General features: G+C 58.9%; 5 protein-coding genes across 5 annotated transcripts; 4 read left to right on the plus strand and 1 right to left on the minus strand.

The window, feature by feature from the left end:
- Positions 1–284: 284 nt before the first annotated feature.
- Positions 285–844, plus strand: B0H18DRAFT_1130537 (uncharacterized protein; the record flags this gene model as incomplete). The annotated part of the gene is made up of 3 exons (XM_048035486.1): positions 285–367; positions 425–517; positions 568–844. 3 exons carry the CDS (start codon positions 285–287, stop codon positions 842–844), a joined length of 453 nt encoding a protein of 150 aa, XP_047884446.1.
- Positions 845–3,104: 2,260 nt separating this feature from the next.
- B0H18DRAFT_1071766 (uncharacterized protein) lies at positions 3,105–4,514 on the plus strand. The gene is made up of 3 exons (XM_048031219.1): positions 3,105–3,485; positions 3,547–4,249; positions 4,339–4,514. Exons 1-3 carry the CDS (start codon positions 3,325–3,327, stop codon positions 4,342–4,344), a joined length of 870 nt encoding a protein of 289 aa, XP_047884447.1. The 5' UTR covers positions 3,105–3,324; the 3' UTR covers positions 4,345–4,514.
- Positions 4,515–6,380: 1,866 nt separating this feature from the next.
- Positions 6,381–8,298, plus strand: B0H18DRAFT_1071771 (uncharacterized protein). Its single transcript, XM_048031220.1, has 3 exons — positions 6,381–7,975; positions 8,043–8,156; positions 8,236–8,298. Exons 1-3 carry the CDS (start codon positions 6,413–6,415, stop codon positions 8,242–8,244), a joined length of 1,686 nt encoding a protein of 561 aa, XP_047884448.1. The 5' UTR covers positions 6,381–6,412; the 3' UTR covers positions 8,245–8,298.
- An 11,936-nt stretch (positions 8,299–20,234) lies between these two features.
- B0H18DRAFT_1219497 (uncharacterized protein) lies at positions 20,235–22,454 on the minus strand (the record flags this gene model as incomplete). Its single annotated transcript, XM_048036716.1, has 7 exons — positions 22,178–22,454; positions 22,098–22,121; positions 21,452–22,049; positions 21,308–21,399; positions 20,684–21,227; positions 20,427–20,615; positions 20,235–20,377 (listed from the first exon to the last, which is right to left on the minus strand). Exons 1-7 carry the CDS (start codon positions 22,352–22,354, stop codon positions 20,235–20,237), a joined length of 1,767 nt encoding a protein of 588 aa, XP_047884449.1. The 5' UTR covers positions 22,355–22,454.
- Positions 22,455–22,615: 161 nt separating this feature from the next.
- B0H18DRAFT_1219498 (uncharacterized protein) lies at positions 22,616–24,702 on the plus strand (the record flags this gene model as incomplete). Its single annotated transcript, XM_048036717.1, has 10 exons — positions 22,616–22,628; positions 22,681–22,790; positions 22,844–23,035; positions 23,090–23,221; positions 23,277–23,375; positions 23,430–23,507; positions 23,559–23,636; positions 23,695–23,781; positions 23,830–24,451; positions 24,512–24,702. 10 exons carry the CDS (start codon positions 22,616–22,618, stop codon positions 24,682–24,684), a joined length of 1,584 nt encoding a protein of 527 aa, XP_047884450.1. The 3' UTR covers positions 24,685–24,702.
- Positions 24,703–25,460: the final 758 nt, after the last annotated feature.

Genomic DNA, 25,460 nt, shown 5'->3' on the forward strand with positions numbered 1-25,460 from the left:
GGAAGGTCAGGTAACTTGTTCACTCACAGATCTTCGAACTAACTGATGTTGTTAGCTGAGCGCGGTCAACCGTTTGGAGCCGTTCCGTAATGAGTCCATCTCAGAACTCATCTACCAGCACTGGGGCCTGGCCGGGCGCGGGGAAGCGAGTTTGAGCGCTGCGCTCGACGACTTCAGCAAAGTCCCTGACAATCTGATCGCGCTAACGTGCAACGCTGTAAGCTTTCACTTTCTCTGCTAAGTTCCGTCCGCTTATGAGTGAATACAACGCACACACAACAATAATGGCGCAGGTTGAGTCTGCGCTCATGGAGGTCGCGACGGGAGGACAGGCAAATTTCTTTTCTAACAAGCAATTCGCGCCCAAGTGAGTGGTCTTCTGACAGCGTCTTACAGCTTATATACTCACTCGTTCTGCTTTTAGGTGGGACGCACTCATGGCCATACTTCAAACCCTGCGAAGCGATGCACGTCCCTACTACGAGGAGACACGGCGGATAATATGGGCACGGGTGAAGTAAGGTAATTACTGTACCACATGAACCATTGCTAACTCTCCGTGCAAAGGAGTCGTCTCAGCACAGGTCCGGCTGCTGTTGAAGAAGAAGAGGATGATGAGCAAGAGAGCTTCATCCCTGTGGCTCAGCTTCGAGAATCCGGAGCCTCTGCAGCTGGATCGTCGAGTGGTGCCGGCATGAGGTCGACTACGACTACGGGAAAAGCGATCGCTCGCACGCCTACCAGCCTCTCGCAGACTGCCAAACAGCCGTCAAGCAAAACTCCTGCTGCCACTACGCCCGGCAAGGCAACTACAAGCGCGATGTGGGGAGTGCCTCCCACATAGGGCCGGACAGTACGTATTTCTCTCATTCAGCTCTCTCCGAGCAGTGCCGTTCCCTCCGAGCATAAGGACAGCTCCTTGCCTTCCCTCCGAAACCCTATGCATACTGTACACATTGGACTTGGTGCGATTTCGTTTGACTTACCATATATAGTAACTACGGACTCTTAGTCAGCTTCGCGGCATAGAGTGCCACGAAGACATGTACATACCTTAGTTCTCCCCACTCCGAATCTACGGCTGCGAGCCTGGCTCACATCCATTCTTATCACATTTTCTGGAGCTGAGGGCATCTCCCCGAGTTGGTCATCAGTGATCTACTCGGGCTATCAAGAATCTTTCGGACGAACGCAGCGCCACGTAATCGGGGACGAGGACTCGCGGAACGAGTACAGGGATTTGCAGAACGAGCCTAGGACCTCGCGGAACGAGCATAGGACCCCGCGGAACGAGTATAAGGATCAGCAGGACTTGCTTAGGAGCTCGCGGAACGAGCGTAGGAACTCGCGGAACGAGCGTAGGAACTCACGGAACGAGCGTAGGAACTCACGGAACGAGCATAGGAGCTCGCGGAACGAGTACAAGGATCAGCAGGGCTAGCTTAGGAGCTCGCGGAACGAGCACAGGAACCTGCGGAACGAGGAGGGCGACCACGGAACGAGAACGAGGCGACCACGGAACGAGTTCAGCAAGCGTAGTGACTGCAGAGCGAGAGTGAGGCAGATTCGGAACGAGGTCAAGGTCGAGACAGGACAGAGTCCAAGGAACGAGTCGGAAACAGAGGGATTTGCGAGGCTTGGAGAACCGAGGACGAGGTCGGCGAGCCTGAGGCGTCGTTGCGAGATCACTCCCCGGCATGTCTCCCCTCCACTCTCATAGTACACCCGGCCGTCCACCCATGTCACCTCTACCCCCGAAGCAACGGATTACCCCACCCCTCGAACATCATCGCGCCCGGGGGTATCCCACTCCCGAGCTACACAACTGGAGCCCACCGCGAGGGGTGGTACCTTATTCATGCTTCTTCCGCTCCGCCTACGGCTTCGCGTCATCGCACCCACAGCACAGGCGAGCATACACAATCCAATCCATTCATTCCCATCTACTACGAGTACATCACATGCGGAACGACTCGGGCTCGCGCGCGATCCAGACACGGCCAGGGTCACTACGGAGACTGTGCACAGGCGAGCCAACATTTACTTCCACCTCCATTACCAGTCCACTGTTACAGTGCATGCGGAATCCACACTGGCGCGCGAAGCGGACGTGGTCGCGAGATCAACCGGCGCAACGGTACGGTTCAAGTCTATTACGGAGTGGGAGAGTAGTCGTCTCGGAGATGACAGCACGTACGCACTCAACGGCTTCTTCACGGCGTCAGCATCTGCAACCCAGACGAGCGAACGAGCCACGGGACGCGCGGCGGTGAGCTTCGAGCGAATGACGGGACATGTAGGCGACGACTGTCTCGCAACGCACATATCCGTCGCAAGCAGCACCATTGCCCAGTCCACGGAGCCTATGCGGAGCCGCAGCGTTCACGAAACTCGACCAGCTCAGCCAGTTCCTGTGCGTACGGGCAGCGACTTAGTCGAGGACACCTCTCGCGGTACTGGCAGGACAGCCGACTCGGGTGCCCACGTCACCGTACGCTCGCATGTTCACCGAGGCTGCCGACTCACGCTTCGCGAGTTTTGGAATGGAGTAGCAAGTCTTACGGCAGGGAAACACGAAGGAACTACCCCGCACGAGAGCCTCACCGTGACGACGAGACCCGGGATGAACGCGAGCACCGACGATTTCAGGATTCGCGGGCAATCTGGAGGCACGCACGGAGGTGTAACTGCCGTCTCGGGAAGGCGACACACGATGGGTAGAGGAAGTAGCTGGGAAGTGTACATGGGTAATGCAAGCTCTATGACACAGGTGCCTACAGGCACGTCGGACAACAGTCTACGTTCACTCGACGACCTCTTCCTCGAAGTATTTCGACTCACAGCAAGGGCGTTTGAGCGAGTCGACGAGCCCGCGGGAGATAGACTCGCTAGGATCAAGGCGACACAGTTCAGCGACGCAGTACCTTCGGACACGACTGTTGGTCGCGCGAACTCGGAGCAATCGACGGCGCACCAGTACGACAGGTCGGAAGGAGTTGCAGTGGCGAGCAGAGGGCGACACGAGCAACCAGCTAGGCGAACATCACTGCACCAGTTCAGCGTATACGAGCGTGTCGTGACGGAAGATAGGCGAGCGACTTCAAGGGTCGGGGCCTGTCAAGGGAACGTCAACCTGAGGACACTTGAGAGGTCAGGAAACGAGAGCCGGAGCGAACGTTCAACCGGCAGATCCTGGAGTCCGGCGAGTAACCAAGCAAGCGAGCATGGGACTCAGGGAACGGGGCCAACGACCGTCACTAGCGTCGAATACGAGGATCTGTGTACGCAAGACGGGCACGCGCGGGGGTCAGGCCAGCGGACGTCATGGGCCAAGGTCGAGGCTGTGACGAGGACGTACACGACAGACTACCGCGAGTACCAGGTGCATCGCCACGGTGCCGAGAGAGAGGAGGTCGGAAAGTTGCTGGCGGTGCCGAAACGAGTCTTTGTGGTCGGGGACGAGGACCAGCGACCCGAGGAGCGGACTGGAATGGAAACGCGAGCATCAGAGCAGGTGCAAGGTATGACTGCGGAGGTCGGACTCACGGGCGGAAGCGATACGGCGAGCGACGCGTGCCTTGCAGTGGTCGGTAGCCGACAAACGTCTTCGTTCGGCGAGGTACTGGCGTCAATACGAGGAGATCGAGGAGGACCGGATGTGCCACACGGCGTTGATCAAGTGCGGACCTATGAGTACTCCAGTGCAAGCGTCATCGAACGAGGGAAGAACGGAAGAACGGAGATACCTGGATACGGCACAGGCGAGGCGTCGAACGAGCGAGACGAGCTGAGGACACAGGCACAAGAATCATGGCGGGCGGGGCAGGCATGCAAGGATCGTGCGGCGACGCGTACTGCGCAAGGCCGCGGTCTGAACAGCAAGCTAGGTGGTGAGGTGAAGAGAATCACGGGCGGCGAGGCACCGAGTGCAGCCAGTAGGACATGCGACAGGGAGCAGACGGAGGTCGGAGAATCCTGGGCAGCGGCAGGACGAGTCCTCAGGTTCGGAAACAATCGGCCGCCGCTACATCAGCGAGCTGTAGGGGTGTCACGGGTGTCCAGGCGAGTTGCGACGGCGATAGAGGACAGATATACCGGACGAACCCCTACGACAAGCCGTCCACTCCCCTCGCAAATCGAAGGCATCAAGTCAATTCCACGAGGCGCATCGTGTATGCAGACGGAGGCGGGCCACGCGTCAGATGTCTTGGACGTTACCTTAGGGTGGGACGGCGCGATGGCAAGAGAGCTTGATACACGCGAGCCGCGGGAGCGACGGGCGGAGGAAGCGCAGGTGTTCAGACAGGACGTATCTCGGACAGTGGAGGTGACACTCACCTGTAGGAACTGCATCACAGCCCACCCTTACCAAGAATGCCCGCTTACCTCCGCGAATTCTGTCTTGCGTGCGGGGGAGCATGCGACGAGCGCATTCGAGCTCGGAGCTGAGGACGCGCCTCTTTCGGGCACGCAGGAGGGCGGCGATGGATGCGAGTGCGGCCGGGAGCGTGCTGACGTGGCGAGAGCTCAACAAGAGAGCGTGATCGCGATGGACGAGAGGAAGTACGACGAGATCCGGAGCGAGGACCACAAGCAGTTGCAGGCAGAGTCGGTAGAGAAAGGACTGAGGCGAGGGACGATCGCCCAAGCGCCGGAACCACGGTCTGCACAGCCTACTGGCGGCTCGCTGGTCGCTCAGGCCGCTGAGTCGGCACGTACATTCTCTCCACTCCCGCGTCTCGTCAATACTAGTCGCCCTTGTGGGCATGTTTTTCTCTGGAAGTGCGCGAGAACCCTAGCGGCGGTCCACGGTCACCCCATGGCAAGATCGGGCTCGGAAGAAACGGCGCGTGAGGTCCAAGACCCAGTAGACCCAGATCGACGTGAAGCGAACGCTCGTAGCCAGCGATTCAGTGGTGCGCCGAATATCCACGCGTTCTCGGAGTATCGCGCAGACGAACGAGGTCAACCTGAGAGGGCGGAGAGACGGGCGACTCTCGGCACAAGTGAGTCTCCGGAATACTCGCGACTGAAGGAGCACGATCCAGCAGGCGCGGATATCGATGAGAGTCCGGGCAGACGCCAGCGGGCGAGTTCGGAGACTGCGAGGAGGACGCCGGAGAGAATACTCGCATGGCCGGGCATTCGACTAGGACGAAGCGCTGTTCGGGGGGTCGAGGTCAAGAACATCGATTGTGAGACTAACTACGACAGGCGAGCAGATCGAACTACGACGGACGCGCGAGAGCCATGGCGCACCTACTCCCTATTCATCCCGTGTCGGTACGTCGCGTCGAGGCGAACTGGATGCGAGGAGGAGAGTGCCGAGAGTCAAGCAGCTACAGATGCGGCGAGGACGAGCTTCCAAGATGACATGTGTCGGAGAACGCACAGGATCGCTGGTCAAGGAGACCATAGACAGTCACAGGGTGGCGAATGCGGGCTGTACCGCGACGTACGAGCGTGCCGTCTAACTTCCAGCAGCGGAGCGTCAGGGGGACAGGCAGGCGGCGAGTTCAAGAGCGTCGAGAGGGACGATGGGGACGAGGCGCAGGAACGAGGGCCATGGGTCGCTCCCCTCCAGAAGACTCCGGATCAACGAGATAGCCGGGTACGAGCGGGACGCGTGTACAGAAGAGAGGCCACGGATGGCCTAGCAGCTGAGGATGTGGAACGGGCGAGTTTCGGGAAGGACATGCGCCGGAGGGAAGAGCGAGAGCGAGATGGGTCTCTGGACGGATCGAGACAATGGACTGCAAGTCCAGTCGGCCAACGGGAGGTACGGGAGGAGCGAGCGGAAGGAACGCGAACGTCCGGACACAGGTCAACGGGAGGATTTACGCGACGAGGTGCGAGACTCACAGCGATTGCCGGTAACCACGTCGCGGAAGGAACTGCGAGCGAAGCTCAGGACCGAGAGCGGGCGGACGCGGATTGGGCGGACGTGCGGCTAGGCGAGCAAAGCACCCAGCATGGAAGGAAAGAAGGAGATCGAAGCGCGGCGGACCGGAGTGCGAGTCGAGTAATTGCGAGCGCGACAAGGGCGGGATTCAAGGATGTGCCCAACCGGAAGGGACGAGGCGAGTTCAAGGACCGACTGAAGGCTGTGAGACAAGAGGTTGTAGCCCGAGGTGACGACTTGGAGCTGCGGGAGCGGACTGCGGAGGGAACACGACTGTGCGGAGGTACTTCCACGGAGGAGGAACATGTCGACTGCGGAGGGAGCGCGCACCGTAGTACCAGCAAGAAGGCGCGAGCGAGAGCCCAGGAAACTTTGGGGAGTGCAATGGAGAGCCCGGCAGTCGCACTGAGCGGTGTTAGCAAGTCGTTGGCAGGCAGACCCGGAGGCGGGAAAGTGTACGCCGGCTTCGACGCGGGCCGCCGGAGGGAACAAGGACAGGTCGGAGCGTGCATGGAGGCCGTGAGACGGGTTTTCAGAGCAGTCGGTTGCCGGGACGTCCGCCGGCAGCACGCAGACGAGACGCGTAGACGCGGGCAGCTGGCCAGAACCAGGGATGAGGAAGGCCTCGAGAGATGGGCGTATAGAGCGACCAGTCCTATGCGCATGCCCGTGCTTCCGGAGGGAAGGCATAAGACTGCCGACGGCGAGCATGCCGAGGTCCGCGTCAAGGAGCAGTCGGAGGAGGCCGAGCTGGGCAAGAAAGGATCCATGGCGACGGCCACTCTATTGCACGAACCAGGGCCTGCGCAGTTCCCTGCTGGGCTGCTAGTCTCTCGAGTCGCGGAGGGGCCTGTTCGCACGCAACATCATCTAGCGACACCCGCTACAGGAGGCGACGGGGGGTATCCCAGCGATCCGAGGAGGATGGCACACGCGGGGACCTGTACAGCTCCGAATGATCGAAGGCAGACGACTCAGTGGCGAGCCAAGTGTCTGCCGAAGGCAGACGTGAGCGGCGCAACAAGCGACGAAGGAGAGCGAACCAGGGCCACAGAGGGAGAGCAGGTCGATCGGGCGCAGTGTCGGCGGAAGGAGGGAGATCGCAGGCTGTGTGCAGCAGTAGAGCCCGAAGTCGTTGCGGAGGGAAGCGTCGGTATTCCCAGTGCCGAGGACAACGAGTGGAAAGGTCTCGGACTGAGTAAGGGGGACACGGAGTCCATTCACGCGGACACCGAGTGCGGCGAGGCGGTTGGGACTATAGAACTTCGAGTCGAACCTAGAACACCGTCGGGGTGCGACGAGCCGGCGTCCGGCCAACTGGGGCAGTTAGGCGGGCCGCAAGTCGCCACGCAGGTGAAGAGTGGGGATGTCGGGCGCCGTGTACTTGCGGTAGATGGCCGCATCAGTATCGAGAGCGAGCAGGGCGGGGACCGTGAGGAGTCGACGAGCAGAGCGCGAGTATCTGACGGCGGAAGGTCGGTGTCAGACCTCTCAGAAGCGGCGAGTCGTGGCGAGCTAGGCGATGGTGAGGCCGTCGCGAATGCCCACTACATGCAAGGCCGGGAGCTGAGCGGCGAACAAACCGAGTCAGAGCCAGAAGGCCGCGTACATCCAGACGGGGACCCTGCAACGAGTCTAGACCAGGGACGGGCGAACACCGCGGTTGGACAATCCGATGGTGGCGAGCAGCAGTTACCGAGCGGGATGAAGACCAGGGGCCGAGTCGATGAGGATAGGGAGGCGACAGGCAAGGACGCGCCGCGGGCTGGATCAAGCCACGTCGTGTCGCAGCGAAGCGAAGTTGAGAGGTGTGCGGGAGACGGTCCGGGGCACAAGGAACGCGAGCAGGGACAAGACGAGGACCTCGCCGGAGGGAATGCCTACGCGGGGAGTGTGCGGTGCTTGGGCGCAACTGACTTGGAGCTGAGTTCGAGCGAGACGAATCACGAGCGCGTCGGCCGTCGCGGGACCCTTCCTGCGATAGGGATATCATCGCTCATGCAAAGCAAGTACACGCGGACCGAGCATGGCGGAATGAGAGAGCACATGCAGGGCAGCGAGTCCGCAGTCATGCTACTGCAGAGGAACCAGGACGAGGTCAATGAGCGAACTGGAGGTCTCGTGGAGTTAGCAGACGTACCCCCAGAACGTTCTGCGGCGCAGGGGGCAGCACGGACGCACAGCGAGACGAACCAAGCGAGGAGCTTGCTGGCGAGTGATGGGGATCCCGAGCCGGCGGACGAAAACACTGAACCTAGCGAGATGCGGGAGGTTGCGAGACGACAGGGTCAAGTAAGAACATCGACACACACACCAGGAGAGAACGGACGTACCCAGCGTAGGAATGCGGGCGAGCGCATGAAGGATGGCGATGGCGAAGCAGTTCTGCAAGTGAACTTGTTCGAGATCAGCCAACCGAGCGAACTCTGGGCAGACACGAAGGACATACCGTGGCGACGGGGGGAGGGAGATGGACACGTACATGGTCGTGACGAGGCGAACCGGGGGGCGAGCTCGAAGCGGAATAAAGGGGAGCTCGAGGGCGGATGCGCTGGCGATAGCGAGACCCGTGGGGAGACAAGGCGGGGCTGGCAAGCGTCAGGGAGAGCAGCATCAGGCACGCGGAGGGAAGACGGACGCACCAGGCGTGAGGAAACGCGCACGCACACAGAGGAGGGTGGTGGCGACGCGGCTTGGCAGGTCAAGATCGCTGAGATCAGTCAGTCGACCAACTCCTTCAGGGACGTACTAGACATTTCGTGGCAGCGACGCATGGCAGAAGAAACATCACGCACACGGAGGGAGTATGGGCGCGGCGGGTGCGAGATCACGGGCAAGGACGGTGGTAGCGAACCGGTGCTACAATCGCTGTTTGTCGAGATCAGCAAGCAAAATGAACGGTTCACGGACTCCGCAGACATACCGGGGCAAGGACACCGGACAGATACGCTCGTGTGCGAAGGTAGCAAGGCGAACCAGGGCGCGAGTCTCAAGCCGAGTATGGGGGAGTGGACTGATGAACGCACCGGCCGTGGCGAAACGTGGGGGGCGACGAGGCGGACAGCCGCAGTGAAAGGGTTGTCGAGCACGCAAAAGGACATCGCGCGCTCCGAGCGCGAACGGACGAGTGGGAACACGCAGCAGGGTAGCGAAGGCGACGCGGTACTACTGGTGGGGTTCACGGAGATCTGTCAGCTCGTGAGCGCCTCGGAGGATCCAGGCAACTCACCAGGGCGTCGACGTACGACAGGACAAGGAGCACCCATGCGGAGCGAGAGGGAACATCTCGGGAGCCTCGAGTGGAGTAAGGGGAGTCGCGACAAGGACGTCCGGCGGCTTACGACACGGCAGAAGGGGAACCGCGAGGATGGAGATGATCAGGAGGACACGAAACGAGGAGGGGGGAAACTGCCGAAATCCACGCACGAGGAACAACAGGACGTGACCACCGACCAACCGAGCTACACGCCTGAGGGCACAGGCGGCACGAAAGTCAGTAGGGCCAATGACCCACCGATTGAACCGTGGCAGGGACCGCGAACGGGACACGGCGCGGATGGTCCACAGGTTAGGACGGATAGCTACGAGCCCAAGTCTGCGAGTCAAGACGTACCTGAGGATGCCTGGCTGCTGGGTGAGTTTGGCGAGTTCGACGCCGATACACCCGAGGATGACCTCATCGCATGCTGGCACATTGCGGAGGACGGGCGGCGGCTATGGGGATACCTTCCGCGAACCGAAGCCGAGGCCGCTCTGCGCGAAGTTGAGCAGACAGAGGAATGGACCCGCGAGGACGACACACGCACCGTTGACAAGGACACCGAGCGGAACACATGGTTAGCGCAGTTCCTGGTACGCGAGCGCATACGACTCGGGGTAGAGGTCTCGGATAGCCCAAGGAGCGAGGACTCGACGCAGTGCGAGACGGGGCAAGCAGGCGGCCGAGGAGACCCGAAGGCGTGCGGTCCAGCGGAACGTGAGCAACCACAGAGTGCGAATCCGAGTATGGGGGAGCCTCGGAGAGGAGGTAGACCTGGCGGTCAGCCGGACAGGGTGGTCGATGTGGGAGAACGTGGACTGCGAGAGTGCCTACTCGTTGAGTCGGCCGAGCTGAACACCCCGGAGGAAGCACATGATGACGGGCTGGTTAGCTGTTGCCACCTCGACAACTACGGGCAGTGGATTGTCGAGTACCTACCGTGTGCGGTCGCGGAGAGGGCGATCACCCAGGCGAATCGAGACTGCGGTTGGCTCGACGAGGACGAGGATCGCACAGACGGCGTCGGCGGAACTTGGGGATGCGATATAGAGGACCGTGAAGCGGGCGGACTGGCGACATTCATGTCGCAGTGGATTGCTCTCGGTTAGTGTTGCCGCAGCCTGAGTGGGTGACCGGGGACGGTCACAATTCGAGTATGGGGGAGATGTGGGGAGTGCCTCCCACATAGGGCCGGACAGTACGTATTTCTCTCATTCAGCTCTCTCCGAGCAGTGCCGTTCCCTCCGAGCATAAGGACAGCTCCTTGCCTTCCCTCCGAAACCCTATGCATACTGTACACATTGGACTTGGTGCGATTTCGTTTGACTTACCATATATAGTAACTACGGACTCTTAGTCAGCTTTCGCGGCATAGAGTGCCACGAAGACATGTACATACCTTAGTTCTCCCCACTCCGAATCTACGGCTGCGAGCCTGGCTCACATCCATTCTTATCACATTTTCTGGAGCTGAGGGCATCTCCCCGAGTTGGTCATCAGTGATCTACTCGGGCTATCAAGAATCTTTCGGACGAACGCAGCGCCACGTAATCGGGGACGAGGACTCGCGGAACGAGTACAGGGATTTGCAGAACGAGCCTAGGACCTCGCGGAACGAGCATAGGACCCCGCGGAACGAGTATAAGGATCAGCAGGACTTGCTTAGGAGCTCGCGGAACGAGCGTAGGAACTCGCGGAACGAGCGTAGGAACTCACGGAACGAGCGTAGGAACTCACGGAACGAGCATAGGAGCTCGCGGAACGAGTACAAGGATCAGCAGGGCTAGCTTAGGAGCTCGCGGAACGAGCACAGGAACCTGCGGAACGAGGAGGGCGACCACGGAACGAGAACGAGGCGACCACGGAACGAGTTCAGCAAGCGTAGTGACTGCAGAGCGAGAGTGAGGCAGATTCGGAACGAGGTCAAGGTCGAGACAGGACAGAGTCCAAGGAACGAGTCGGAAACAGAGGGATTTGCGAGGCTTGGAGAACCGAGGACGAGGTCGGCGAGCCTGAGGCGTCGTTGCGAGATCACTCCCCGGCATGTCTCCCCTCCACTCTCATAGTACACCCGGCCGTCCACCCATGTCACCTCTACCCCCGAAGCAACGGATTACCCCACCCCTCGAACATCATCGCGCCCGGGGGTATCCCACTCCCGAGCTACACAGCGACGTCTGGCGCGACGTCTGGCAAGGCAAAGCCCACTGGCAGGCCGACTTCTGGCAAGCCTCAGAGCCCGGGGAAGCCTACGAGCGCCGCTAAACCTGGCAGTGCGAAGCCTACGAGCTCCGGTAAACCGGCCAGTACGAGGGCTACAAGCTCCGGCAAACCGGCGAATGCTGGTGGTAAGCCAGCGGGTGTCAGGAAGGTACCGGCGGCAGTCATCGCTGAGACGTCCGACGTCAAGGGTGGTGACGGCAACGGCTCCGAGGGGGCCAACTTGGGTGATGGCGAGGGGGCTGGCACAGGCGCAGGCGGAGACACTGGCAGCGAGAGCGGCGTCGATCCCGACGCTGAGAGACGCGGCGAAGACGAAGACATTGAGGCAGGTGAAGAAGTGATAGAACAGGATGGTGAGTTCTCGTGTTCAATCAATTGAAGCGCGGCAAGTACATGCCAGGTACTGACGTAGGGTGGATAGCAATCGCCGACAACGCCTGATCAAGCAAGCCGCGCATCAACGCACCAACTTGAACCAGAAACTTTCCAAAGGCGAGTGAGAATGTGACGTACTTTGCACAGGGCTTTAGCTGAGCAATCGCACAGGTATCAATCAACTTGCTACCATTTAACGTCTACACAACCTTTGGAAAGTAGGTACTCAATGCTGTCGCTATCTACCGTAGAGTCGTTCTGTTGCGTCGTCTTGCTGTCATGATTTGCTGTGATGTCTGTACTGTTCTCCCTACAAACTACGCTGTGATATGAATGTATACTAGTATACCCAGAGGTGGCAAAAAAGGGCCAGTGTGTCTGAGCAATGAATGAATAGAAGAACAAAAAAGACGGCTGAGCCATGTAGAAGATGCCCTTCATCTGATGTTAGCTAAGGACAGAAAGAGCGTAGAGCTAGTGTATTCCTTCTTGTCTTAAGCTCACGCAACCTGTCTAAAGCCTGAATACTGGGCCTTTTTGCGACCATAATAGTTGGAATAAGTTTGTCACTTGTCTGAAGCGTCTTCAGCTACATAATTGTACATTCCGTCTATATAAGATCAGAAAAGACAAAAGTATTTTTCCTGATGAGCGCGTCGTGCAATCAAGTCGGTAGTGTTGAGTGCTGTCTCAGGTGGTGGGACAAGGTACGTTGCTTCGATAACGTCGAGAGGCAGTATCGGGTGCGTGCCTGTCGCTGCAAAGTATGGCGAACATCCCATTCTTCGACGAGTTGTTACGCGTTCGGACCATAGTACTGAATGGAAGACCTGTGACCAGCGCGACTGATCTCCGTCGGCAGCCTTAAACAACGCTTGTCTCATGTCGAAGTGCGAACGTTCGACGATACCGTTCGCTCGCGAGTTGTAGCCACTGATCCTGATATGGTTGATGTGATACTTCTTCGAGAGGTACTCGAGCGCCTTGACCCAGGGTGCGCCGTTGTCGGAGACTAGTTCAACAAGCGTGCCCCAGCGACAGACAATGTCTTGATATAGCCATTCGCCAAGGGTCTGAGCTGTCTCTCTTCGAAGCATTCGGGCTTCGGGGTACGTGATCGAAGAACAGCGCGCTTGCGCTATGAGCTTATAGCCTCCCGAAACAGGCATGAACATCGTGTCGCAGAACGCCTTCATGAATAGTCCGGCTGGCATCGCGACCGTCGGTGGGATGAGGATCTGTCGTAACTGACGCTTCTGACATAGGTCGCACGTTCGAACATACCAGCCTACGTCGGACTTGTGATCGGGCCACCAGAAGCGTTCGGAGACTGCTACGATCGTTGCGTGGATTCCGCGGTGTCCGATCCTATCGTGGCTCTCGCGTAATGTTCGAAGCCTTCGCTCGGGTGGTAGGACAACCTTATGCGCGCCTTGACCATTTCGTCTCCAGAGTCGATCCCCGGTGACGAAGAACTGCGTCGCGTACTTGTAGAACGCCTCGAACGCTCGTTGCGAAAGTCCGTCTGGCTTCGAAAGCGTCATCAGGAAATGCTTAACTTGCTCGACGCGTGCGTCTAGCTTTCGAGCTTTGTCCGAACGTGGTACTATCGCGTAGTCGTCGTCATCCTCCCCCTTACTGAAATCTTGACCGTCCTCGGTCAACGCGAGCACCGAAACGCTCGAAGGGTGGGAGAGGGTGGGACAAGGCTGTATCATGTGCACGAACGAGTACATGTTGTCGATCCAGTCTTCGAACGCGTCGTCTTCGTCGATTGGGTCATCGCCGGGTTGCGTCGTTCTTCGGGACAGTCCATCCGGTCCGTGCGAAGTCCCGGGCACATGCACGAGAGTGAAGTGAAACGTGAGAATTGAGACAATCCAGCAATTAATGCTCGCGCTCGGTGCGATGTCAGGATTAGCGAGCATGCCCTTGATGTAGCGAGCGTCGACTTCCACGATTAGGTTTCGAATCCCGATGACATACATTCGAAGCGCTCGAAGAGCGCGGAACAGTCCATAGATTTCAAGCTTTGGTTGCGAGAATCGACGTTCACGGTCGTTGAGCGTGATTGACCCGAATCGGCTGTAGTACCTGCGCTTGGCGTCTTCCTCGTCGCACTGGCAAAGCAGGAATCCGACTGCGATGAAGGACGTGTCGACGGCTAGAATAACGGGTGCCGTCGAGTCGTAGTTGATCGAACGAAGTGCTGGGCTTTCGAGCAAGGCCTGCTTCAAGTCGTCCTGAGCCTGCTGTTGTGCGGGGCCCCACTCGAAGGGCATATCCTTCCTTGTTAGACGGACGAGCGCGTCGGCCCGGTGCGCGAAGTTCTTGATAAATATCCTGCACACTCCGATCGTGCCGAGAAATGCTCGAACATCGGACAAGGTCTGACAGGCGCCCCAGTTTCGGATGGTCGCGACTCGAGATTCGTCAGGCAGGCGCCCTTGAGGCGTACAACGGTGGCCAATGACCATGATTTCTCGAGCTATCAGCACACTCTTGACTCCCGAAAACGTCCCGCCAGCGTAGCGCATTCGAGTGACGATCCGGTTAAGGTTCTGGAAGTGTTCCCAGACGAACCTTCGAATGCTAGGGTTCTGTGGGATGACTTCACCACCGTAGTCGCTAGCCGGACCTTTGAGCGGAACGTCGTCGATGTAGGGTACAGTGTGTTCGGGAGTTTCGGGCTGAAGGATATAGGTTACGTCGTCGTGGAATATGGGTACTGCATTTGTCCACCCCATAGGAAGCGTAGTCAGTCGCATGGCTCCGTACGGTGTCTGGAACGTAGTGAGATCTCTCGAACTTTCGGCGATATAACGTTCGTCGTAGCCGACATAGAGGTCTAGCATCCCTCCGCACGTTCGACCTCCGAACTGTTCGGCGAGATGTTCGGGAGTCGGCGGGACACCAGAGTGTTGGATCGTGACTGCGTTGAGAGGCTCGAGACTGTGCACAATCCGCAAGGACTTGCCATCCTTCTTAACAACACAAAACCACCGCGAACGGTACGACGAGTTCGAAGGTTCGTAGACGCCGGAGTCAATCTTGCGACGAATCATCGAACAGACCTCCTTGTACAGGCCAGGAGGGATAGGGATGTTCTTCTGGACCCAAGGCGTATGCGGGATCACAGGAAAGTCTATAGGTGGGAAATACTCGGACTTGAAGTTACCACGTTCGTTGTCTGACCACGCGAACGCGTCGTTGTTCGTAGCCATGAAGTGGTGAAGTAGATCGCGTTCGGCAGGTTGTAACAGATCATCGTCGTGTAACTTATCCGAGATGGCTGCCCTTTCGGCCGTGTAGCGACCTTCGGGCTTGAAAGGAGGTGGGTTGGGGTTGAGTTCACGCATCGTAGAGAGCGGATCTCCCTTGATGTCGCGAACGATACGAAACTGTTCGGGGACGGACCCGAGAACAGGTCTCGTCTTGAGTGCGACCGGCTTGTACTTCTTCTTCGATTTTGCCTGTGCAAATGTGGACACATCAGGAGCATCCTCGGACGAGTGGTACTGTCGTGGGTATGGCCGGTGCGGGTATACGTAGGTGGGTCGTTCGAACGAGAGAGCGTGTTCGGAGAAGTGGTCGAAGATGCCTGCGTGTTCGAAGGTTTCGAAGTGTATGACGGGGTATGCTGAGTCGATCTCGTAGCCTCGGTGGCTGTCCTAACTTCATCGAAAACAAAACTGGAGTAGGTATGTGGAACGGAGAGATACGTAGCTGCGAGAACTGGGTCTTCGAGAGATGATATGTTGGCATAGGCAGAAATGGACGGGGTATCGTTTTCGAAGTCGATTACAAGTGCGACTTGCTCGTCATCGTCGGCTTGAACTACGTGTTCAAAAGTCCCGACTGCCTCTTCTGAAAAACCTCTTGGAACTTCGGACGTCCTCGAGGCATCGTAGGTACCGTGATCTGTTCGGACGTGTTCGGGCACAACAGGGTGATGGTTTGATTCTCGTCGGCGAAGTTCTTCACCAGGCTCTCAGTGATGACGTCGAATGGTCGACCTAGTAGTACGTCGTACGACGCGCGCTTGATGACGTGGATCTGGAGATACAAGGTGATCGGGCCGACTTGACATGGTACGTTTCGAACAAGTCCGAGCGAACGGTCGACTCCACCGTTCGCGGATTGCATGCTGAGGACGATGGTCGGGTCGAACGATAAACCGAGATGATAACACAGTGCTTCCGACATGCAGATGACCTGCGAACCGGGATCGAGAATGCAGGCTACCTTCTCCTTACGATCGATCGTGAGGTCGATCGTTCGAAGCGAATGGGACTCAGCCGCGACAGTGAGTTCGCTAGGTATCGCGCCTCGAGGCAACACCCTCAGGTACGTCTCGTACGAGTCTGGGATGATGGTAGCGTCTGGGTCGAGCTCGTTGTCGTGGCAGTCTACTAACGCAGGGTCGTGTGTCGGAAGTTCTTCGAACACAGCCATGTTCGTCGAGGTCGGGTTCGAGTCATGCGTCACTCTTCGGGGCGTCACAGCTTCGCGATAGCGGTTCCGAAGCTCGGGCGAGATGCTCAGCAACTCCTCGATGGTCAGCGGGACCGTTGGCGTGCTCATGGAGCGCTTGAAGACGGACTCGGCTAGCTGGGCCTGAACCACAGGTGCAAGATTCGTATACGAGCCGTCCCGGTTCTTAAACTTCGTAGGCGCTGCTCCGAAGTTTCGGGTCGTCGGTGGTGCATAGGTCGCGTCCCGAACATTTGCGAAGGGATGGATCGGACTCTCCTTGTCGGGCACTGACTGCGCTGGTGGCGCCGAGGCCTGGACGCTCGGCCTAGAGTCTGCAGGTGGCGTCGAAGCTCTCGGCGGTGGACCGGTACGCTCTGCACTCTTCGAACGCGTGGTTGGGGTCTCGATCGGTGCTGCTTGCTGGCTCGACACAGGCGGCGAAGCGAAGCGCACGGTACGCTCCTTCGAAGAGCCTCGGGAGTCCGGAGCTCGTGACTTATCGGTGGGCAAGTTCGCAGGACGGGCCGTGGAACGCTGCGGCCTCTTGTCAATCATGACGCCGTCGAACACGTGCTTCTTCCGCTGCTCTTGGGCGTAGACCTCCGTGATATGTGACAGCTGGTCTCGCATACGTTCGAGGGTCTCGCCAATGTCTAAGGCGTACGTCGCGGTCGGTGGGGTCTCGATCGCTTCGTAGAGTAGCTGGGAGGTAGTCGAACCTTGAGTGGCACCGCCCGAACCGTTCGAAGCGTTCGCGTTAAGTCCGACCTTGCCGGTGCGACGCGCGTACTCATAGATGGCGTCACGGAGGGTCTCGCCCTCTCTCCTGCTCATGAATCGACCGTCGAACGACACGACCTTGCCGTCTGGGTTCCTCCGGCACAAGCCCTTCTTGGCGTCGTCTTCGAACATTTCGCAGTCGTTGATGCGACAGCCCGAACGACCGCAGTAGAAGCAGTGAGGGCCGTCTCTACCGCCTGGTGGTCCGGGGGACCGACTCCTAAACTGCTGAGCCTCGAGAGTCTTGATCAGCGTCTGCAAGACTGGTAGGAGGTCTTCGTTCTTAACGCCGGACGAATTAGATGGTGCGACGTTCGAAGGACCTGAGGGGACGTTCGAAGATTGGACTATGACTTGCTGAAACGTCGAAGCGGGGGTAGGGCCGTCTAGGACCCATTGAGCGGCGATGTAGATCTGCGCGAAGGTCCATGGCTTGCGTCTCGAGTGGTCGGGGTTCTTCATGAACAAGCGTTGCTCGATCGGTCCCCAAAGCGCTGGGGGAAAGCCTTGCTGGAACCTTCGATCTTGTTCGAGCGTCGAGAGGGAGCCCTGAGCGATGAGGTACTCTGAGATCATGTAGAAGTCACGGTAGTAAGCGGCGAGGTCAAGCGCGTTGCTCAGACCAAGCCTCTGACGTTCCTGGACCACCTTGTCGAGGTCGTCCGTCGAATACTTGTGTTGGTCGTCAGCACCCGGGTAGAGTGTTCGAAGAGCTGTTTTAAACTCGTCGTACGTCTTCGTAGCGTCCTTGTACGTCGGCTGCATCATCCACAGGTCCGAGACCCGTATCGGCGGGTACCGGACGGCCCATGACTTCTTGTCCGCATTGGTGGTGATCCCGCATCGCGTGAAGTGGGTCTCGAGGTCCTGGAAGAAACGGTTGAACGCGAAGGGCTCTGACTCATCAAAGACCGGCGCAGTCGAGTGACCGCGGGCAGGCATGGAAGCCGCCTTCGAAGCTTGTGCTGCTGCTTCGGACATGTTCGTATCGGTGTTCGGAGGGTTCGAAGGATTTGGTGGATCGTTCGAAGGGTTTTGGTTGTCGCTGGTCGAAGTCCTTCGCGGCTCGGACGACTCTGGTCCTGGAGGGGCTAACGACGCTCTGCGACGAGTGGGTAAAGGTAGACGTGAGGTGGTGGCTCCACTACGCGTCGTGATCGGCGTGGCTGAACTGAGGTCCTCTCCTTCGAGAGGCGGCGACGGCGTTAGGGACGGTAGAGGAGAGCCAAAGACTCGAGACTCTAGGTCGTCTGAGAGCGAAAGTCTTCGAGCACGTCCGGGATGAGATGGAGATGGAGTAGTAGGTACTTGGTCTCGAACGGAGCGTTCCTGATCGTCGTGATCGGGGACAAGCTCGACGTGTTCGGACGAAGAGGGGATAGTCGAAGGTCCTGGTAGAGGGTTGCTATGCCTGCGAAAGGCGGCGGCGGATCCGGGACCTAGACGACTGTCGATAGCGAGTGCGAGAAGAGGACTTTCGTAGTCTCGGTAGTCTTCAGGGTTGACGTCGAAGTTCCGACGCGGCGGAATCTTGCTCTATATCCCCCTCGCGGTGGGCTCCAAGATGACGCGACCGAAAAGAACACAAAAGCCACACAAAAACCCAACCGTGAGGTAGAGCAGTGGTATGCGAGGCCTCTGCGTCTATGAGATGTACGGGGGACTGTACAGTGGTCTAGGTAAGAAGGAGGAGGACGGACAAGACTCCGAACGACGTGGGAGAGCTTCGAAGATGTCGAAGACTGTTCGAAGACGAGGGCTAAGCCTCGAAGGTAGGAGGGGGAGTTTCGACAGACGTGTCGAACGAACGGTGACAAGGAAGGCGAGCGACGGCAGGAGAAGAAGTGTAGGGCCTCTCGGGGCAACTACGAGCTGACGAACGTACTGGCGAACTGACTGACTGACTTCGAACGTACTGACTGACTGGCGAACTTGCTGACTTCGAACGTACTGGCTGACTGACGAACCTCGCCGGTGCGAGGTGAGATTGAGAGGGTAAGGGGGTCTCTCCGATTCGAAGGGGACAAGTCCCAGAGTATATACAGGAAAATACGGTCCGAAGACCAAGAGAGCCAAGAGAAATACAAGACATGATGAATGAAAGTGATAAGGAAGGCAGCCAATCGGAGAATGTCACAACGCTCGACCCGGACCTACTAACACATGAGAGAATCCAACTCGGCCTTCCGCAAGTTCCGAATAACGGGCGACCGTCCCCCGAACGGCGAAGGTCATAACCGGAGCCGGTGACAGTCCTCGAAGATATGAGACAGCCGCAGGAGTTCGCCTGACTTACACGAACATGCCGCACCTCGACCCAACTTCCGAAGCGTATGCTGCCCGCTACTATCGCCTCCTCGAAGTCCTCAAGACCGAGGGACTTGTCGAACCGCGATACGATGCCAACAGTCCCGGAGAGTGGCTGGCTTGGGCCCACGGGGTCCGCTGGATGATCGTACGTGCCTCCGAACATTGACTATCCTTCGAACCATCGTACCGACCTTCGAACAGCGCTTCTTGTTCGAGTCCCGTAGCCGGGCTATCCTACTAGCGAACGATACGCTTCCTGCTCCCAGGTCGTTCCCCGAGATCGACGAGTTGATGCGTTACCTCGACGAGGTCTTTCACCGCGATGGCAACCAGGGAGATATCCTAGGTTCGCCCTACCCTACGATCGCCTGGTCCGAGACCTTGGTGCTGCTCGAACAAGTCAACCAGGCCGAGCGTCGTCCTCTCGCGAACCCACAGTATCAGCGCGAGTCGTTGATCCTTTCCGACTTCCGCCAGCTGCCCGACAACCTCGAGTCCATGGGTCGAGCGATTCACAACATCGCAGTCGACCAGCGTCGCTCGCACGGCACCCTTGTCGGATTGCTCGAAAGCCTGCTCGAGCGCGTCAACACTGACCGTGGCTCCGACGCCGGTCCGTCTGTTCGTAGGGGTAGGGGTGGTGGTCATGGGTGTGGAGGTCGAGGCCACAGATACGAGAGTTGCCGAGGCCGTCACTAGTTAGTTTGACCTAGCCGTGTACTTGCCCGTAGTCCTACCAATGTAGTGACTCTTCTAAACCGTGTGACTTCGCCGCTAAGGGTTCCGAACATTGACGCTTGAGCTTCGAACATCGGGCGGTTCCCTCGAACGGACGGATAGCGCGTCGACCATACGGACTTAGTATACTGTCGTACCGACCGTAAATGGCGTTTTCGGTGGGTAGGTGAGCTAAGGGCTCATCACCGGGTCTGCACCTCCGGGATATTGAGGAACCGCGCCGACGAACATCTGGTCGGCCGGCTCATGCTCTTCCAGCATCTCCTTGATGAGCTCGCGGTAGTCCACATTCTCGCTGTCGAGGATTGCCCGGGCTGTTGGAAAGCATCAGCATTAGATGTTCAAAACACATTGAGAACTTACCGAGAATTTCCTGACGTGCTCGCATAGCACGGTCCCTGGCCTCCATCGACTCAAGCCGCTCCCGGAGGTCCCGGACATTCGATTGGAGCTCGCGGATGCGCAGCGCCGCGAGTGTTGGATTCAGGTCGTCCTCCTGGAGGACATCGATCGGGCCCCCGAACTCCACCAACTCACGCTTCCTGTCAGCGACTAAAATGGGATAGATGCGACCTGCATCATCAGCACACAATACGAGAATGAGACGTACATGCACTTACGAATGTCGGCGACGTCCCGGACAGGACCCTTCGTCTTCCTCGTACGCACGGGCTTCTGCTGGACCTCAGAGCTGGGCCCAGCCTCCGCGTTCTCCTGAGGCGCCGGCGTAACGGCCGGCGATTGTTTGACCGCCTTCTGCGCCTTCTTGCCAGCCTTCTTGGCGATGGTTGTCGGTCGCCGAGAAGGTGTACCCGCCCGTCGAGAGCTGCGCCGGCTGCCGTGAGACGTGACCGAGGCAGTGTCAGCCCGGTCGAGCTCGTCGTCAGTCGTGGGCGGAGCTTCCGCCTCGCTTTGCGGCTCGTCGGTGCCCTCGGACTCTGTGCCAGAGCCGGCCGAGGAACGTCTCTTCGAGCCCTTACGCCCGCGGGACTTCTTGGGCTTAAACGTGCCCTCGGTGTCGATGGGCTCGCACTTCACCTTCTTGACGTTGCAATAGTCGCATGCCGGCGGTGGGTCCTTCATGGTGCCGTCCTTCTTGAATTCGTAGCCGTCCGGTGTTGAGATGTAGCAAGGGAAACCCTTGCATTGCGTGCATGGGTCGGGCTGCGTAAGATGTGAGTCGCGATGACACCCAGGGCGGGTATGAAACTTGCCTTCTCACGCCGGTGGACGAGCTGCCGAACCTTCCCCTCCACGTACTCCATCTCGAACTTGGCCCGCTCGCCGTGGACCTCCTCTGTCTTCTTCACGAGGATGCCCTTCGGCGGCTTTGAGCCTGGTATAGATGACGGTTAGAGTCCAACAATGGCAAGCTGAACACGACGTACCTTTTGCCCGCTTTTTCTTCGGGTGTTCCTCCTCGTCCATCTCCTGCTCGGTCTCCTCGTCCTGATGTCCAGCCGCCCGCTCGTTGTCGCCTTGCTCATCCTCGGGTGATTGCGCGCGCTGTTTGCCCTTCGATTTGCGAGTAGGAGTCGGCGCCCGCTTGCGCTTGGTACCCGCCGATTCGGTCCGTCCAGGGCCCGGCGTCTTCTTGCTCGACGCGGTCTTCCTAGTCTTGCGAGGTGGTGTCTTCTCGACCTCGTCGACATCCATCCCGTCCTCCTTCACCGGGACCTCCTCCTCACCGTCGGAATCCGCCGCTAAGTCCTGGAAGCGCACCGTCGTCGAAGGCTGACGAGACGGGCCGGGAACGGGGGTCGGCGAGCGAGGGCGTTCAGGGAGGCCAGACGGCGCACGAGGATTGCGCCACGCCGAGGTGAGGACCCGTGGATCGTCCGGACGGATGCGGGACAGTTTGAGGCCTTCCCTCGGCGAGTGGTCCAGCTCGAGAATCGCTGAGAGCAGGAACAGCGGCACCATCGGCCGCTGCTCGGGAGGCTCGCCCGCCGTCCGACCGCTCACAACTGCATGGACCGCCCCGTACTACCACAAACGTCAGGGACCGAAAGAGCGATATATGTGCGTACTTACCACACAATCAATGAACTCTCCAAGCTATAGGTGAATGGTTAGATTCCTGGACGAGCTTACATGAAGCCCTGGGTACTCACAATCTCCTCTGCCAGCGCCGCCTCATCCTCCTGCCTCACCAAACCATTCCCCATCATCTTCAGAAGCTTGGCGTTCGTGATTTCCAGGAAATGATTGAGGTGGGGGCGAGGCATTCTTAGGCCGGCAGGAGCCGGCGCGGTTGCTGACGTGGCGGGGGTGGTAGACGCGGCAGACATGGCAAAGCAAAAATCGAGCAGGGGCCGAAGCAAGCGTGGAGGTGCAGCGGAGAGGAGCCGGGATGAGAGAACGCGACGGTGAACGCGGAGACAAAGGAAGAAGAGCGCCGGCGATCACGAACTTAGCAGCCACACTGCAGCCACACGGCTCACGTGACTCCGGTTATGCCGCGGGAGCGCTAATGGGCGATCAACTTGGTGATCGCTCGCCACACCTCTTCCTCCTGACCACTTGCGTATCCTCAACCCATCGTATCGACAATGGCCAAGCAAGGTATGTCCCCGGCCCAATCGCCGGGGCCTACCACTCACAACTCTTCTTCCAGCCTCTCGCAAGAAAACCGGCGGCCGTGACGTGTCAACTCGTCGGCAGGGATCGCGTGGCGGCCGGAACGCCCGCCAAGCATCGAGAAGCCCAATCGGGCTTGATGATGAGGTACGTACCGCCGTGATCTGCTCATCACGCTCCAGTTGACGCATCCTCGGTAGCCGATTCACCCTGCGTCGGGTCCCAATGTTCACGGAGCTAATACGGGTGCCGGTCACAGTGGCGGGCAGGCTGTCCCCGGCCGACTATTCAGCATTCCGAAGGACGAGCCCGGCCGACTCTTCAACATTCCCAAGGAAGAGCCCGGCCGACTTTTCAATATTCCGAAGGAAGAACCTGCAGATGCGATTCTGGTATGTGGACTCATGCCGAGTAATTGAGCAATACTAACCTCCGCTACCTACCAGCCAATTGCCACCCACGCAGCATCCGGCCGCAATGTCCACGGACCGAGGACAGATGCCGGTGGCAGTGGGGAACCAATCGCCCCGGGCAAGCTCTTCAACATTCCAAAGGAAGAGGATGTGGAGATGGCCGTGGTACGTGTATTCTCGCCGAGCAGTTCAGCCTCATACTGACGGAAGCTGCTGCTAGCCTATTGCAGGTCCAGAGCGTGCTCGCTCGGCGTCGGTGGCTCCACGCCTATTTGGAATCCCGATGGAAGTTGATTCGGACGTTGGTACCGACGAGAAGGTGAGTCTCGGTTGAATGTTGACGGTGTGCATGTACTCACCAACATGCGCATAGGTGCCTGTCAAGTCAGCGCTGGCGACGGTGAGAAGGGGAGGAAGCTTGTTCGGCATCCCAACGGAGGATGAGATACCGGTAAGTTCAATGGTCTGTTCACAATGATTTTCGCTGATTTCCTGCCAGCAGGACATGGATCCGCTTGTCGCGAAGATGTTGGCAACAACACTAGCATCGCGGGCCGGGAGCTCCGTTGCACGTAGTGAGGTGTGTCATACCCACCGTTGCCCGAGCAAAGCAGATACTCACATTGTGCTCGGTGTAGTCGCCGCAAGAGCGTGTGCCCGCCGAGGTGGATGGCCGTGCGCACAGCCGGAAGCTATTCAACATCCCGATGGAAATCGCTGATGAGGTAAGTCCCGGCACTCACTCGGAGCAGCCAGAAACTCACTGCCGGTAGACCGCCACCGACGATCATGAGGGGTCCCTTCCGCCGGGCCCGCCGAGCAGGGGAACGGACGAGCCGGCCGACGCTCAGAAGATACAAGCTGACGAACCGGCTGGGCGTGGCGCAAGGGCCGCAAGCTGCGACTCCGACGTCGTGATCACCGGATACACGCCCGCACCACTGACGCACGCCAGCAACGACTCCGACATCGAGATCACGGATGGCCGACCGGACAACAGGAGCACCTCGAGCGGCCGACGCGCTGATGGTAAGGCCCTCCGGGCGCCGGCCTTCCCCGAATTTTCAGGGTATCAGAAAAGCGCACCGGTGGGCCCGAAGTTCGGCGAACTTGGTTGGGTGCCACCGCCTTGGAGGCGTGACATCAGCCCCTTGGACGGGGTTGCGGCATCCCCGGGGTCGGGGAGCAATGTGCTTGGAGGCGTTAGCCCCAGCACAGGTGAGGAAGAAGGCACCCGCAAGGACAAAGGAAAGTCCCGTGAGTTGCCCGCCGAGCCTGACAGGATGGTCCCTGCCAACATTACCAGCACCCTTGCTCCACACCATGAGCAAGACGATGCATTTTTCACCTTCGCTCCGACTGCGACGAATGCGTTCAATCCGGCTCCGGAAACCCGTACGTACTCATTTCATTTGCTCATACATAGACACGCTGACATCCATTTCTTTGTGTCAGATGGCGGTCTGACCGGCGCAATGTCGTCACGAGTGCTGGAGTTGGCCGCCGAGCGTGCCGCGGTGATGGCACACATCGATTCGTTGTTGGCACTGCAGCGCGCAAACAACCAAAACAGGGCGGCAGTAGCATGGGTGAAGGAATGGTATCGCGAGGCGAGTGGTTCACGGTAGACAGATTTGTAATGCTCTGTACGACCGCCGTTGTTCAATGCATCACATACCTCGGCTGCAAAAAGTAACCGGCCGTACCTACCTGAGTTGCACTCGCCGGCCGGACCGTTAGAATCCACGGCCCGAGGTCGGTACCTTCACCCATAGTTGTGACAATACCTGAGTCGCACTCGCCGGCCGGACCGTCAGAATCCACGGCCCGAGGTTGGTACCTTCATCCATGTATGAGGCAATACCTACGTCGCACTCGCCGGCCGGACCATTAGAATCCACGGCCCGAGGTCGGTACCTTCACCCATAGTTGTGACACTACCTGAGTCGCATTCGCCGGCCGGACCGTCAGAATCCACGGCCCGAGGTTGGTACCTTCATCCATGTATGAGGCAATACCTAAGTCGCACTCGCCGGCCGGACCGTCAGAATCCACGGCCCGAGGTCGGTACCTTCACCCATAGTTGTGACAATACCTGAGTCGCACTCGCCGGCCGGACCGTCACAATCCACGGCCCGAGGTCGGTACCCTCATCCATAGAGAGCCGAAGCCGGTACCTTCATCCATCACTGAGGCGATACCAAAGTCGCATTCGCCGGCCGGACCGTCAGAATCCACGGCCCGAGGTTGGTACCTTCATCCATGTATGAGGCAATACCTAAGTCGCACTCGCCGGCCGGACCGTTCGCATCCACGGCCAAGGGCGGTACCCTCATCCACACATGGGACCATCCCTGAATCCCTGGTGGACCGCCACCGGCCGGACCGTTGGGAATGGTGTATT

This window comes from Fomitopsis serialis, assembly GCF_022376445.1.
Source record: "Fomitopsis serialis strain Sig1Antser10 chromosome Unknown B0H18scaffold_517, whole genome shotgun sequence".
Classification (NCBI taxonomy): domain Eukaryota; kingdom Fungi; phylum Basidiomycota; class Agaricomycetes; order Polyporales; family Fomitopsidaceae; genus Fomitopsis; species Fomitopsis serialis.